The sequence below is a fragment of the Chaetura pelagica genome, unplaced genomic scaffold (genome assembly GCF_000747805.2).
Source record: "Chaetura pelagica isolate M959 unplaced genomic scaffold, ChaPel_1.0 scaffold441, whole genome shotgun sequence".
Classification (NCBI taxonomy): domain Eukaryota; kingdom Metazoa; phylum Chordata; class Aves; order Apodiformes; family Apodidae; genus Chaetura; species Chaetura pelagica.
In genome coordinates this window covers 55,229-72,012 of record NW_009952164.1, presented here as the reverse complement: position 1 = coordinate 72,012, position 16,784 = coordinate 55,229, and the positions used below count along the sequence as shown (strand labels likewise).

General features: G+C 41.3%; 2 protein-coding genes across 2 annotated transcripts; both read right to left on the bottom strand.

The window, feature by feature from the left end:
• Window positions 1-5,874: 5,874 nt before the first annotated feature.
• Window positions 5,875-6,679, bottom strand: LOC104397320 (olfactory receptor 5B21-like). Its single transcript, XM_010007272.1, has 2 exons — window positions 6,450-6,679; window positions 5,875-6,403 (listed from the first exon to the last, which is right to left on the bottom strand). The coding sequence occupies exons 1-2, from the start codon at window positions 6,677-6,679 to the stop codon at window positions 5,875-5,877; spliced, it is 759 nt and encodes a 252-aa protein (XP_010005574.1).
• Window positions 6,680-12,295: 5,616 nt separating this feature from the next.
• Window positions 12,296-13,231, bottom strand: LOC104397319 (olfactory receptor 6Y1-like). The gene has a single exon (XM_010007271.1). The coding sequence runs from the start codon at window positions 13,229-13,231 to the stop codon at window positions 12,296-12,298; it is 936 nt and encodes a 311-aa protein (XP_010005573.1).
• Window positions 13,232-16,784: the final 3,553 nt, after the last annotated feature.

Below are 16,784 nucleotides of genomic sequence, written 5' to 3'. Positions count from 1 at the left end.
CCGCCTCCTTTCCGCTTCTCCGGGCAGCGGGGCTGGCGTTCCAGGCGGGTTCAGGTACTGCAGCAGGGTCTTGTCCTGGGCAAGCAGAGAGCAGAGCCCTGCAGATCTTGCCCCCTTTTTATAGATCAGAGATCACTGTTCAAGAAAGTACCACTGTCTAAATTAGCCAATTAGCATTGGCCAGGTCCATACTCTGTCAGAGGCAGTTTTTAACCTATTGTTTATCTTTCTGCCAGTTATCATAATCCCTATGCTGTTTTCTTGCTATGGACCTATCTGGTAGAGCAAGAGGCCTGCTCATTCTGTCCTTGGCTGAATCAGTAAAAAGGCACCACTCTTGTTTTGCTGACTTGAAAGGCATTTTGTTTAGTCTTATGTGGGGGGAGAGAAGATGGACTGTTCCCCACACCCTGCTCTGGCAGGGGGGTTGGACTAGATGATCTTTCGAGGTCCCTTCCAACCTCTAGGATGCTGTGATTCTGTGATTCATCAGTGACCTAAATAAGGGAACAGAATGTATCCTCAGCAAGTTTGCTGATGATACCAAACTGGGAGGGGAGGCGGAAACACCGGAGGGCTGTGCTGCCATCCAGCATGACCTAGACAGGCTGGAGAGCTCGGCAAAGAGGAACTTAATGAGATTTAAACAAGAGCAAATGTAAGATCCTGCAGCTGAGGTGGAACAACCACATGCACAAGTATAGGTTACGGGCTGATCTGCTGGAAAGCAGTTCTGAGGAGAAGGATCTGGAAGTCCTGGTAGACAATAAGTTAACAATGAGTCATCACTGTGCCCTTGTGGCCAAGAAGGCCAATGGTATCATGGGATCCATAAGGAAGAGTGTGGCTAGTAGGTTGAGGGAGGTCATCCTCCCCCTTTATTCTGCCCTGGTGAGGCCACATTTGGAGAACTGTGTTCAGTGTTGGGCTCCCCAGTTCAAAAGAGACAGGGAACTGCTGGAGAGAGTTTAGGGAAGGGAACAAAGATGACTGGGGGATTGGAGCATCTCCCTGATAAGGAAAGGCTGAGAGAGCTGGGACTCCTTAGCCTGGAGAAGAGAAGGCTGAGGGGAGACCTTATTAATGCTGCTAAGTATCTAAAGAGTAGGTGTAAGGTGGATGGAATCAGGCTCTTCTAAGTAGCGCCCAGCAAGGGCAATGAGTATAAACTGGAACACAGAAGTTCTATTTCAACATGAAGGAAGACTTCTTTACTGTGAGGGTGACAAAGCACTGGAACAGGCTGCCCAGAGGGGTTATGGAACCAAGACCCGCCTGGATGCAGTCCTGTGGAATGTGCTCCAGGGGATCCTGCTTTAGCAGGGGCTTTGGACTAGATAATCTCTAGAGGTCTCCTTCCAACTCAAATGATTCTGTGATTCTCTGTGAATTCTATCCTTACCTTCTGTAGATTCATAGCATAATGGGACCTCAGGAGAGCTGAAGTGTACAACCTCTTGCTCAAAATAGGTACAGTCTCATAAATGGTAAGTTGAGCGCAATAAACACTTCCCTTGATTTACTGGCCATGATACGATATATACAGACCAGTATACAGTTTATCTGCTTTGCTGCCAGGACACTTTTAAAACTGATGTTCAACTTAACCCTAACCCAGGTTAGATAACCCACCCTACCTAGGTGGGAGGGGATCAAGAGCATTGTTGTCACTTGTTCAATTGCTGATCCTGAGTAAAACTGTGACATGAAGCAATGAAAGATTATGATGATTGAGGGGGCAGTGCCAATGACAAATCACCAGGCAGAGCAAAGAGCAGGTAGGTTCCCAGGTAGAGAAGGAGAGAGAGAATGAGGGAGAGAGACTCTCTGTATTGAAAACTAAACTAGACAGCTTTAATTAAACATTAATGATAAAAGAAAATATGTACAAGATATACAAATGTGATCAGGAATGTGCAAAACCCTCTTGCCTCCTCCTGTCCCCAGCAGCTCCCCCAGCATCTCCTGAGCTGTGAGCAGCTCCAAAATGTCCCAGAGCTTCCAGTGAAAGGGCAGAGCAGACAGGAGCTGAGGGGAGTGATGAGGGACAGGGATGCATGGGCCTGAAGATCAGTGGGCTGGATGTATAGGTGGAGTCCTCCCTGGACACCAGTCATGGATGGGAGAGAAGGGAAGAAGCAGGAAGGAAGTTGTCTTCTGTAATCTCTGAACTTAGGTAGATGTATGGGATGGAATATCTCTGGCCAATTTTGCTGTCTGTCTAATTCACCCACTACAGGGGTCTCATAGATCTCCCGGTGCTGCCTGAGGCAGCAGGGCAAAGGCACGACCTTGGAGTCCCAGCAGTAACAAAAACATTCCAGTGTTATCAGTTCACTTGCTGGAACACTTGCTGCTAGTTAAAAGAGAGTTTACTGAAGGAGAAAAAAAAAATCAGTAAAAGGAAAATTGCCTTCTGTCATGATCCGCGACCTATTATATCTCCTTTTCGGAGTGTATTTAGCTTGTCAGGATCTGCTGAGAGGTCCGCACGTGGCGCTCACCTCGCACAGAGGAGCAGTGGCTTCGGCACTGACTTTTTGAGTGAGTAACTTGCTCAGTACTTAGTAATATTTCCAATAACAGCAGCCAATCCTCAATTAGAATTTACGAATGCACAGTTTATTGTGGGGAAAAACAAAACAATTTGGGGCAGAAGGTTCAAAAAGGGTGATTAAAGCACATATGAGCTGTGAAATATCTTTTAAGCATCAAATAACAAGAACTTATATATATCTTAATACTTATATATGGGCGCATCTTAGTTGCACACCTTATTTACTTATTTATGAGGGAAGGAGGAGGAGGGATATGCCTGATGCTTGTCCCGTATAGGGTCACGGTTTGAGTGCAAATAAGACAGGATTGTGCCTTCCCCTGCAACCCGGTTAGGACCAGGGGTGGCAGGAATCAGTCTCACCACTGTATTCAGCAGCAGACGGGTTCCTGAGGGTGGCAGCTGCAGGCAAGGCAGGCAGGCTGGCAGGAAAAGCTGCAGTGACGATGGGACAAGCTGGGTCAAGCCGGGTCTGGCTGGAATGAACCGGAACCAGGCGAGAGCCGGGACTAGGTGAGCTGGGACTCGGGCTGCAGCCGGGGCCCTCAGGCTGGCGGGCACTCCAAGGCGTAGGGCACCCCCCAAAGCAAGTGGCAACAGCGGCGGTAGCAGCAGCAAGTGGCGGCAGCGGCGGCGGCAGCGGTAGGAGCGACAGCAGGAGCAGCTTTGGCAGAAGCGCCGAGCAGCAAGGAGCGGCACCTTCAGTGTGACTGACGGAACAGCGCGCCGGAAGACAAGGAGGGGAAAAGCGCACCATGCTGACTCTTTATAGGTTTCCTTTGCTCCTGATAGGCCGGTTTCGTATTTCCGGGCTTTTCAGCCAATCAGATGGGACCTTGTCCCGCCCTTGCAGCCGCTTTTCCCACCACGGCTCCTCTCCCGCAGCAGCTGCCCCCTCAGGGCTTCCGAGTTGTTGTTTTCTGGCAGAGAAGGCAGCCAGGAGAGGGTTCAGAGCCACGTGGAGCAGCCATCTTTAAGTCAGTTATGTCTGCTGACCTAAAGGGCATTTCATGTTCGTGTGAGGAAATACCTGGTCCTTCACAGCTTCATCCTGGTTCAAACCAGGACAACATGCCATCTATGGAGAAGAAGTACCTTTCCTATTCTCAATCAAGAAGTATGGTGCTACATGCAGGCATTGTGCTGTAATGCATTTGCACTGGAATGCTGTCTAAATACAAGATTAATCCTGTGCCTAGCCTGGCCTTGGCAATCTCTGAGGTTTAATTTTTCAATGAAACTTCTATCTAGGGTCTGTTTTGAAATAAATTTTGCGTCTGCATTGTAAGGTTTATATCTTCATATTTGAAGAAAAAAAGTTCTATAGAGTCTAACAACTGTTTCCAAATATATTTGATGATGGAAGTGACTGACTCTTAAGAGAAACACTCTATCTCCATTTACTATGAAAAGAGTCCTAATGCTGAGGTTGGTTTCTTATCTCATATATCACCAGACAGTTTCATGATCACATAGGAGGAACCTGCCCTTGCCAAGCAGCCTTCTGATAGAGCAACCAGTGAAGGCTTTCTGAGTCGCAGTGGAATAATCAGAAAAGTTTATTTGATACGTAATGTTTTTTAGAGAAGAGGCTTCTCTGATTCATACAACTGTAATATGCAGCTGGTTAAATTCCAGCATCTAGCTGCACCAAAGCCCCCTTAGAGGTTTTATTTCCCCTTTTCTTCTGGCATTTCAGTATACATATTCCTTAGCTAAGATACTACATCCTCATCAGCATCCTTCTTCACAGCATTCTGATTTGAAATGGATTAGATACTGTAAACAGTTAAGTTTGGAGCCACATCTTAGTATTTGGCTGAGATTCATCAAAAAATTAAATTTCTGAAGTAGCATTTAGGATTTGCGTGTAGAGACTCTGTCTGTATTATTGAACTAAAAAAAACATCAAGACCTTTTCTGGTACATAAGTCAAATGGCATGAAATATGCATACCACTTAATATTTCTTAACTATCAACTGTAGTGGTAGCTACAAATGACCCCTGGCTGAGGCTTGTGTACAGCAGGGTGAGCCAAATAGTTTGCCAGAAAATACTGATCTTCAGGTGCAGAGACCTCTATTGTACCTGAACATAGATACCTGAAAATGGAGCTGCATTCCATCCAAATGTCTTTAAACACACAGTTTATAGATGTTTGATACTAGTTTGGATCCTTTGGAAAACTAGTGGGCACCGAAGGTACAGTAGTGGCCAGTAGAAAACATTCATAGAAACAGATGGTGTATGATCTACTCAGAGGTGTTCCTTTGATATTTTCTCCATCAGTTTAGAATGACTCTGTATGCATGGGAATATGGGTATCTGCATTGGAGCTTGTGGTATGTATTCCTTTTATATCAAATGAGAAAAGAGGTAACTATGGATAGTGATTCATTTATTTTCAAGTTATATTATTTGGATAGGAAAGGATGAACTAATTAATTTAAAGAATTAGCTTCTCTGAAAGGTGATTTCTGTTTTCCAGTCAGCCCTGGCATTTATCTTATGTTGTAAGATAAAGATGTATGTATGCACTGAGCAGTCTTCTGGCAGAACAGTACTTACATGATAAATAAAGAGATAATGATTTAGACATTGATGCAAAAGTTTCAAGTTATTATTTTTTTAAAAGTACGCTTTTTACCAGAATTTCAAACCACTGTAATCAGCTGTAAAGTTGAACTTAAACATATTATCTTTCTACCATGTCAGATTGTATTGTTACAAGCTTATCTATCACAGAGAAGGAGCTCCGGTCCTGTTACAAGCCCTTATGCAAGAATGAACACACACATGGAAAAATAATTCAGCAATGTAATACTTTTTATTAGTATTATTTAGCCAGAGAGCTCTTCTGACACGATATTTCAATTGCCCATCAGTGCTTGTTGGCTGGAACCCAAATTTCAGTGGTTCCACTTCTTTCTAAGAGAAGTGAATAAAACTGAGAAACAATAGTTTAAAAATTACAAAACCCAGACAAATAGATAACTCATTTCCCTTTTGATTCACCTAACTTATCTTTGGATATTTACAGTGAGAATGTATCCACCTGAGCTGACTAGGTTTCAATGCATAGAAACTAGGTGCTGCCAGAGCCTGTATTTTATGTTTTATTTTAGATGTCTAATACACAGTGGGATCAATTATGGCTTTAAAACGCTTGTGCCTTTTGAATGGTTATTAAAGGACTCTATATTACAGCTCTTTGTAAAAGTCTAAATTGGCTAAATGAATCCACACCTTTATCTGATCTTATTTTCCCGGACTTCTTTTATACCCCTTGCCTTCATCTAAGACATTGACTGTGTAATCACAAAAGGCTCTGGAAAGCAAGCCCAGATGTTTTACATTCTAAACATCTATCTGTAGCGAATTTGACACTGTGGTCATTTTCACCCTTAGTAAAGGTACTAAAAAAGCCTTCCCTTTTAAACTGTTTTGTCAGAGACTCTTTTACCTCTTTTTTTTGGAGAGTACAGATGAAAGGGTTTAGCATGGGAATAACAATAGTATAGAGAATAGAGATGGTGTTGCTTTTGTCAGCTGAAGGCTGAGCATACATGAAGAAAACAGTCCCAAAGAACAAGCTGACAGCCAGCATGTGAGAAGAGCAAGTGGAGAAAGCCTTGTGTCTGCTCTCAGCTGAAGGCATTTGGACAATAGTGAGGATTATATAACCACAGGAGAGAAAAGCTACCGAGGCAGTGCCCACGATGATTGATCCACATACAGACAGCATGACTATTTCATTGACAAGTGTGTCTGAGCAGGCAGCACGCATCACTGCAGGAACATCAGAGAAGAAGTGATTTATTTCTTTGCGCCCACAAAAGGACAAACTGAATGTAAAGCCTGTCTTCTGCCCTGTGAGAATGTCAGTGCTACTTTGGAGTGATGACAGAGGAATAGCAGATGTCTAGAATGGACAAGTTCTCTAGGAAAAAGTACATGGGAGTGTGCAGCTTGGAGTCCATTTGAATTATGAGGATCATGCAGGCATTTCCCACCACAGTGACAACATACATTGCTGAGAAGAGAACAGAGAGGAGTTGTAATCCTGGATGAGATTTGAACCCAACCAAAATGAACTCGGTTACCTTGGTGTGGTTTTCCATGTTTCTTTTCAAATGACATTCAAATAAAAAATTAGAATGTAGTGGACTTTGGACATTTTCCCTAGAGAAGCAATTAGAGGAATAATATAAACAAAAAGATATGAAACATAAGAAATATGAAAAATAGAGAGATGGATGGAAAACAATGGAAAGTAGATTAAAGTATCATATAGTATCTGTAGATTTTTCTAATATATTCATATACAGAAAACCAAGTACCCAAAGAGAACCAATATTCTTTTTGGTGTAAAGAAATACTTTGCATGCAGCAATGCTTACTTTGCATGCAGACTTTTTAAAGTCTACTTTACAATCAACAAAGAAACAGGCATTTCATTTGAAATTTAGTCTAAATAACTATTTCACATGTAACTGGGCAGAAAAAGATCTCTCCCTAAGATTACAGCTAACCCAGAAAAGACTGCTGGTGGCCATAGGTGTATAAAGGTGAGTTATATCCAGTTACTGGTATCTTATTTGCTCTGTTGTAATTTCCATCAGGTACATTATCATAATCCTTGTGTACCTAGTAATTTTAAAACACTTAGTTTTTAACACATGACTTCAGCCACCTCTTAGATCTTCACAGCCAATATCTGAACCTCAAATGAGATTTTTTCCTTGTGCCATTTGTCTTTTCCTGCAAAAGAACAGAAACTGAGAACCCAAACAATGAAGTGTAATGCTACAACTTGTGCGTTTTCTAGCCCTACTTTTTTCACTCTTTCTTAAATTGAACTCTTTCTGCCCCATTTAGATTTCTGTCCAAGAGGCAAAACACTCTGGACCTAATCAAATCACAATTAGCCATTAGATTCTGCTTCTTTGCAGAATACCAAAGTAGAACAGACATCATTGCCTTTTTCCCAACCAACGTGCTTCCCTTCCCTAAATAAAAACAAGTTTTCGTTAATATGCTCTCTTCTCTTACTGGGAGTCAGAGGGTACTCTCCTCCTAAAACCTAGAGATGTGATTCAGATGGCTAAAAATGAGGGTCCAGCCTCTAAAGAAAAACTGACTTGGACTCCAGCACTGACTCCAGGAAGAAAAAAGCACCTCACAACTGATGTGTGTGTATCTCAGACACTCTGGGTCATGCTGTTATTTTTCAACAAGCTAATTTTCTTGTTGAAAGCAAAGAGCACAAGAGCATCAAATTAAGTTATAGGAGACTATATTAAATTATCTTAATTTTGGAGGGTGGTTTTAAATAAATATACGTGAGATAGTTTTTTACTTTTTGATATAGAAGCCTTCTAAATTTTATGACTCATTATAGATCAATACTTTCTACAAACAGCCTGTTTTACTTCTGCATACATTCTCACCAGAGACACTCATCATCCCAGCAGCAGACAGCAAGAGGAAGAGAGATGGTAAGGTTCTCAGGAGCTAAGATTAGTCTTCTAGTCTTATTTATATGACTTATGGAAGGAGATTTATTTACAGTACTCTGAAGGCACCTAACCTTAAATTTACAAAAGAGTTAATTGGGAAAGCTTCCAGAAGCAAACTTTTAGATCCAGGAGAGAATTACATTCTCAGAAAGTTTCTATTTGTATAATGCTTGTCTGTGTTCTCTCTGTCTCTAAGAACACTTAGGGACCTCTGTTGAATAGGTAATTAATTGTTTGATTCAGGTTTTCTAACGGCATCTTTATAAGTGGATATAAAAAACCTTAACAATTTGATGATAATCCTCTTCACTGTGTATTTGAAGGGTTTTCTTGACATAATTTCAAAGCAATCACCTTTATAGAATCATGGTATCAGAATTGTTTTGGTTGGAAAAGAACTTTAGGATCATTGAGTCCAATTCTTAACCCAGCACTGCTAAGTCCACCACTAAACCATTGTCCCACAGCACCACATCTTTTGAATCCCTCCAGGGAAAGTAATGCCACCACTTCCCTGTGCAGCCTGTTCCAGTGTCTGACTACCCTTTCAGTAAATAAATTTTTCCTAATATTCAACTTAAACCTCCCCTGGTGCAACCTGAGGCCATTTCCTCTTGTTCTATTACCTGTTACTTGGGAGAAGAGACCAGCCCCCACCTTACTACAATCTCCTTTCAGATGTAGAGAGTGAGAAAGTTTCTCCTCAGCCTCCTTCAGACTAAACAACCCAAGTTCTCTCAGCCAGTCCTCATAAGACTTGTCCAGATTCTTCACGAGCTTTGTTGCCCTTCTCTGGACACGCTTCAGCCCCTCTATGTCCTTGTGGTGAGGGGCCCTAGACTGAACACAGCATTCAAGGTGCAGCCTAACTAGTGATGTGTACAAGGGAGTGATCACTTCCTTAGCCTTGCTGGCCACACTATGGCTGATACAAACCAAGATGCCATTGGCCTTCTTGACCAACTGGGCACATGCTGGCTCATATTCAGCTGCTGTTGATCAATACTCCCAGGTGTTTTTCTGTCAAGCATCTCTCCAGCCACTCTTCCCCAAGCCTGTAGTGTTGCTAGGACCCAGCATTTGGCCTTGTTGAACCTCATACAGTTGCCTGTCCATGGATCCAGCCCGTCCAGACCCTGCTGTAGAGCCTTCCGGCCCTCAAGCACATCAACACTCCCTCCCAACTTAGTATCATCTGCAAACTGGCTGAGGGTGCACTCGATCCCTTCCCCCAGATCATTGATACAGATGTTAAAGAGAACTGGCCCCCACACTCACCCTGGGAAACACCACCTGTGACCAGCTGCCAGCTGGATTTAACTCCAATCACCACAAGTCTTTGGACCCAGCATCCAGACAGTGTTTTATCCAGTGAAACATGCACTTCCCTGTGCCAAGAGCTGGTAGCTTCTCCAGAAGAATGCTGTGGAAATGTGTGTCAAAGGCTTTCTTAAAGTCATTGTAGACAACATCCACAACCTTTCCCTCACTGACTAATTGGGTCACCTTGTCACAGAAGGAGATCAAGTTTGTCAAGAATCACCTAACCTTATCACCTTCATAAACTCATGCTGACTCAGTTTGATCAGCTTGTTGTTGTGCATGTGCTGTGTGGTGACACAAAATGATCAGCTTCATAACCTTCCCCAGAACCAAGGAAAAGCTGACAGGCCTGTAGTTCCTTGGTTCCTCCTCCTGGCCCTTGCTGTAGATGAGTTTGCTAACCTCCAGTCAATTGGGACCTCCCTGGTTAGCCATGGCTGCTGATAGATGACACAAAGTGGCTTGGTGAGCATTTTTGCCGGTTCCCTCAGTACCCTTGAATAGATCCTATCTGGCCTCATAGACTTGTCTGTGACTAAGTGGTGTAGCAGGTCACTGACCATTTTCCCTTGGATTACAAGGCTCCATTCTGCTCCCTGTCCCTGTGTTCTAGCTCAGGGTGCTGGATTCCCAGAGAATACCTGGTATTTCTACTAAAGGCCGAGGCAAAGAAGGCATTAAGTCCCTCAGCCTTTTCCTCATCCTTTGTTACTATGTTTCCCCTGAATCCAATAAAAGTTGGAGATTCTCCTCAGCCCTCCTTTTCTTGCTAATACACTTACAGAAACATTTCTATTGCCTTTTATTGCAGGAGCTAGATTAAATTCTAGCTCTTCTAATTTTCTCCCTGCATAGCTTACCAACATCTTTGTAGTCCTCCTAAATTTCCTACCCCTTCTTCCAAAGGCCATAAATATTTTAATATATAGCAATAAGAATAAAGTGACACTGTACTGATATTGGCTGTCATACGATTAATTTTATTCATAGTAGCTTGACTGGAGCTATGTTTTGGTTTTGTGATGAAAACAGTGTTGATAACACAGGGCTGTTTTAGTTATTGCTGAACAGCACTTGCACAGTGTTAGGGCCTTTTCTGCTTCTCACACCACTGCTGCAGTGAGAAGTCTGGGGCTGGACAAGAAGTTGGGAGGAGAAACATCTGGGACAGCTGAATCCAACTGACCAGTGGGTTATTTCATACCATATGACTTCATGCTTAGCAACAAAAGCTGAGGGAAAGAAGGACAAAGTGTTGGAGTTAGGGTGTTTGTCTTGCCAAGCAACCATTGTGAATCCTAGAACCCTGCTTTCTTTGGGATGTTTGGACACTTGCCTGCCCACAAATTTTCTCACTTTCACTCTTCTAATTCTCTCCTACATCCCACTGATGAGGAGAGTGAGCAAGTGAGTGTTTGTGACTTAGCTGCCTGCTGGGGTTAGACCACAAGTAATGTGTAAGCCTGATCTAGGCATTACAAGCTGTCTATGAGAGAAACAGGCACCTTTAGAGAATGATTCATAACATCTGTACATTAAAGGTATGAGTTAAAGACATAGAACATGTAAGCTTGGGGGTGATAATATGTGTACATGAATAGTAAAGGAATCTAGGGTAGTTTCCTTAGATTTCTCATTAAACTTAGATAAATAAGCATGGATTCCTCAAAAAAATAATCTAACTATGTCTGTAGCTCTTCATCTTGTACACGGCAACAGTATACACAGAACAAGTTCTTCCAGCAAGGTCTTAAGGTTTTCTCCCTGGAAATTAGATGTTCCATTAACGCCAAAATCTGAAAAGGCAGTCTGCTAGTACAGAGCACAGAATGTCAGAAACTATGGTCTGAATTATAAACTCAAACCTCCATTTAATATAGATGTTCGTTCAGCTCGTAGATTCTAATATTTTTATTATTAGTTGTTTGTTACAGAGTATTAAACATTTTAAATCACTGTGATATTCTAAGGATGATGTGGATTTTAGAGGCACCTTTTGACCTTCAGAGGCTTCTGACTGATAATCAGATTTTCTCACAGATAATTAGTATTTAATTCAGATGCATCAGCTGGGTCTTTAGACTCCTTCATATTCAATAAGAAGACTTGGACTGTAGTCTGTGATTTGGAGTTTAAGGTCCTGCTGGAATACTGCTGGATCCAAGCCTCATGCAGCTTAAAGGAAACTTTGATCTATCCTGTCAGCTGTGTCTGAACTTCTTGGAGTGAATTCTTTGGTGTGCCTTGGGTACAGTAAGGTTATTTAGGGTAACAGAGTCCTGTTGTGAGTGAGAGACTTGAGTCCAAGTGACACCACAGTAGGAACTACTTACATTATCCTCCCCCTCCTGCAACATTAGGAAAGATGTGTCCTTCAGAGGATGTTTCATTTTATCCTAAAATAGATATCTAAGAAAGTTAACATGACTCATCCCTTCCCGCTCCTTATTTCTTGCCAGGGACAATAAAAGAAACAAACTAGATGCTGATGTCTGCATTTTATGTGCCTTTTGCAATCCTATCCAATGTTTTCTGGACCTAGTAATCTATCTAGTGCAAACAAAATCTGGTATTCAGTTTTAGCATTGCCAAACCTTCTTTTTGAAAATGGAGCAGTCATTCAGCTGAAGACTCTGACGAAAGGTACACAACATAGAATCATATGGGGAAAACACACAAGCAAAAAACCCCTCCCAACACGAAGCAGCAGTATACACATTGATCAAACTTAGATTTAACAAGGTCTACTTCAATAAATGTGGTTACTGGGTGCATGAAAAGGAGAGTTCCGCTTTGGTGTGGATTAAGGTCTGGACTTTCTGACTTCAATTCATGAGCACTGCCAATTGATCTTCATAAATAAAGCCCCTTCTCCAGGAGCCTTTGGTTGATATTTTAGGTGTGTCCTGTGCAAATAAAGGTCTTCCTCAGGGCAAACCTGACTTCTTTGTTTCTAAGACAATATATGAGAGGATTCAGAAGTGGCACGACTACTGTGTACAAGACTGATACCAGCTTGTTAGAACTATAGGCATACATGACCTTTGGGTGGGCATAAGTGAAAAGAGTGGTGGAGTAGAACAATACCACTACAGTCAAGTGGGAGCTGCAGGTAGAAAAGGCCTTTTGCCTCCCCTGAGAGGAAGGAATCTTCAACACGGTGAAAAGGATGAAAATGTAAGAAGTGACCACAGTACACAGAGGCACCATGATGACCATCAGAGCTAAGATGAAGTCAACTAGCTCAGCCAAAGAGGAATCACTGCAGGAGATATTAAGTAGGGGTGAAATATCACAGAAATAATGATTGATTTTGTGTACATCACAAAATGAGAGGGAGGCTATAAAGCTCAGCTTGATGGAAGAAGTGATCAAACCACACATCCAGCAGCTGGCTGTCAGCTGAATACAGAGCTGTCGATTCATGATGAGCGGGTATCGGAGAGGTTTGCATATGGCCAAGAAGCGATCATAGGCCATAACAGCTAACAGAATATACTCAGTACAAACAAAAGTCACAAAGAAATACAACTGAGTCATGCACCCCTGGAACGAGATATGTTTGTCTTGAGAGAGGAGATCTATGAGCATCTTTGGCTCAATGACAGAAACATACCAGATCTCTAAGAAAGACAGATTTCCCAGGAAGAAATACATGGGTTTCTGCAGACTGAGGTTAGTTTGGATAATGAGAATGATAAGGAAGTTTTCCAACATGGTTAATAAGTAAGCCAGAAGTAACGCAGAGAAGAGGAGAAGCTCCAGTTCAGCAGTGGTGTGAAAACCCAGGAGAATGAAATACATGACACTGGTTTCATTCCTCCCACCCATTATGTAGGGGAATGCTGAACCCTATCCACCTGCAACAAATTAGTACAACAAAAGCTAACAGGCTTAAATTCAATGCAATATGTTACACCACCACTTAAGACACTATAAAAGTTCAGGCACTTTCTTGCTGTGTTCAGAATTTTTCATTGTAAAAAAATCTTAAGAACCCCATGCTTCATGGACATAGACAGTACCAGTCTTGTCTCATCAAAGATACAGGTCTAAAATAAGCCAGCTGAACTATACTGTCAGATAGTATTGTAAAGAGAAATGTATAGTATAGTACAGTATAGTATAGTACAGTACAGTATATTATAAAAAAATATTATGTTATGACCTTATAGACAGACATTTGCATTGTCAATAATTTAGTTTCTACATATATACATTTTCAAAATTATACCATCTATATCACATGAACTGTGTGGGAAATGCAAAATACCACAAGCATATATTCAATCAGATTTTAAAACCTCCAAATACATCTGAAGGACCCCATTAGAGGTTTCTCTGGCTAATTCTGAAGAGTCTTACAACTCCATAAAGCTTATCGAGGTACAATGATACACATAGCATCCCAGACACAGCATAGTTCCAAGTTATACTTCTGGGTCTAGTTTGTTTGTAGCTAACAGATTGGTCATTCAAAAATAAGAATGTCCGAGCCTGTGCTATTAAAAACAAAAATATTCTTAACTTTCTCTAGTGGGAATTCAGAGTGGAATCCACCTCTTCAGTTGATTCTGAAAAATATGATTAATAGAAAAGAGATTAAGTGTAGACTTGTGTTAGTTGCACGATTTATACTAACACAGACAAACCAACCACTTTATTTACCTTCAGTTTCTCTTGAGATTTGACCTTGAAATCATAGATAACCTCCCAGTGGAAGCAATCACAGAAAGAGAAGGGATGCTGTTGTTTCCTCTGTGATTCCATACAGAGTAGAAATCAGAAACTCTGAAAATATCTCATTTTTTTGTCTGAGACACTGAACAATTAAAGAATAACAGCTGATTTTTATAGGACAAAGAAAAAAAACTCACAAAAATAACCAAACCAAAAAAGCCCTAAAGCACAGGGTATGGAAGCCATTTACCAAATGCTGAACTAGATAAAGGTTTTAGTGCCCTAAATCTAAATCCAGAGCCTTAACTGGTAATCAGTTTTGAAGTAAGTAGTTCCTCCTGCACTGGAGTTACTTTTACAACCTTCAAGTTTATAAATAGCCATGCTATGTTATTTCCTGAATAGCACAGTATAGTACAAAATTATGTGGAAATTATCCCTTCATCAGTGTGAAATACCTCTATTAGATAGACTGAATCCGTTTTTCAAGTTGCCTGACCTCTCTCTCTCCATTGATAACACTGGTATATGGAAATTCTGTTCAGTAGCTTTGTTGTCCCCAGAGCATGGTCCATCACCTGGTGTGAAAGAAGCTGATCAACACACAGAGTCAAGAGACTTGCTTTAATATCCAGTTCTGTGCAGAGCAGGGAGCAGGGGGTGTTCCACACAGCAAGCTCAATTTCCCAAAGCACGAGAACTACTTTTATACACAAAAAATGTGAGAAAGAACTTTATCTCTAACATTCTGTCATTTGCACAAATGATTGGTCACTAGTTCCTCACTTCCATTTTAAGTGGCAATGCTCAAAAATGTCACTGTGTATGCTCAGAGTAAGGGGCTTGTTGTTAGCAGGGGTCTCTCTAGCCTATGGGTGGGTACTCTAGTATGCTCATAGCTCATTAATATATTAATACGGTGCTTTCGATTACTCACTGCTTTGAGCACTGGGGGGAACCAAGCCAAGCTGTGCACAGTGCTCCTTACCATCCCTTCCATCTGTCCTGCAGGCCTGTCTCAAGGCTTGGCTGGTGACTATTGGGGAGTGTTTTTTTCTAATTGGAATCTGGTTTTGTCTAATTCTTACTTTTTCACTGTTATCTAGGCCCCATTTTTATTCTGCATGTCCCTTATGTTCTCTTTTATGTGATTTTTCTCTCCAAATTTGGCTTTTCCTCAAAATTTTACTTATTTCAATTAATAACTGACATAGGCTGCATGGCTGATTTAAGTACTCACAGTCATGTACAATAATTGTGAACTAAAACCTCAGCTTCAAAATGGAGCTTTTTTAACATACATTTACATTTAGGTTTATGTCATGTATAGGATTTTCTCCCAGTTTAAACACTTATTTAAGACTGAGCTCAGCTACCTAAACATAGTAGTCTAGTGCCATTTGGGATGTTCCCAATTCTTACTGGCTTTCACTTAAAGGAGTCCCAAACAATAGAGACAAAGGAGTCCAGAAAGCATTTTCAATAGGCAGTTAATTTATTTGCTCAGCTGGATAGCTGTTTGGACACTCTTCATTGTACTGAGTTGATTGTGCTAATACAATTGCAACCAAAACCTCAGCACACACATAAACGTGCATGCTACATGTATCTGCATCTACTCTGTAGGTCATTTAAAGGAGACTAATCCTGCTCTGTCATCTAAGGTACAGTGAAAGCCCTCGGTCAGGTAAGTACATTTGCTGTCTAGTGGTATTCTGTATGAATTCAAATCAGTGGCAGTTGGAAACAAAAATTATGCTGTAAAGCATGTAATATATGTGCAGGATTGGGGCAAAGGGAACCTCAAATGGAAATACAGAATTTTTAGAAAGGAAAATATAGTGTTCTGTACCTAGGTCAAAAAACCCACATACTTCAGTTGGGCTGACAATCCATTGATAAAAAGACCTCTGAGTTATGATGGATACCAAACTGAGTAACAAGCAGCAGTCACTCTTATTGTACATAAGGCAAACTGTATTCTGGGTTGCCATAAAAGTGGTGTGACGAGCAGATGGAACACAGAAAGGGGCAATTGACACCTCCAACTCGATGGCACCAACTGGCTGATGGACACTTCTACACCACTGACTCCATCAGGACAACTGAACACAGATCAGCAGATGGCACTCATTCAGCAGCATGAGCAGAACCTCAGTGAGCAGGTGGGTCTAGAAGCTCACCTTGTTCTGCTTTTTGCAGGGAAACTATCTATAGGGGAGTTCAAGTGCATGAGTGACTCCATTTGTAACACATGCTAGCAGATTAATCTGACACCTTCATTGTTCTCAGGCATCAGAAATATCTGCAACTGTTTTGTTTTTTTTTAATCTCACAACGAGATAAAAGCAACTCAATCAAAGTTGAGAAACAAAAAAATAATCATAAGGTAGCTCAATCACATGTATTACAAACAGCTCATTTCAGGTAGGAGTCCTGAACATAACTTTTCAAAACTGTGTTTTGATGTTTTTTTAATTGCATTTGTTTAACATTGCTTTTAGAAAATGTCTTTAAATGTTTTTTAATAATTTAAAAATTTTAACCTTGATTCCGCTCAATTCAAGGAGTTGAGGTTGGGCATCTCAACTAGATACCTCTGCTGATGTGTTTATATCACACTGTGATTAGAAAAATTACACCCCAGTTCTCAGATAGCCATATCCCACAGGTCTCCTCTGTGGGAGATAGGCTGAAGGAAATG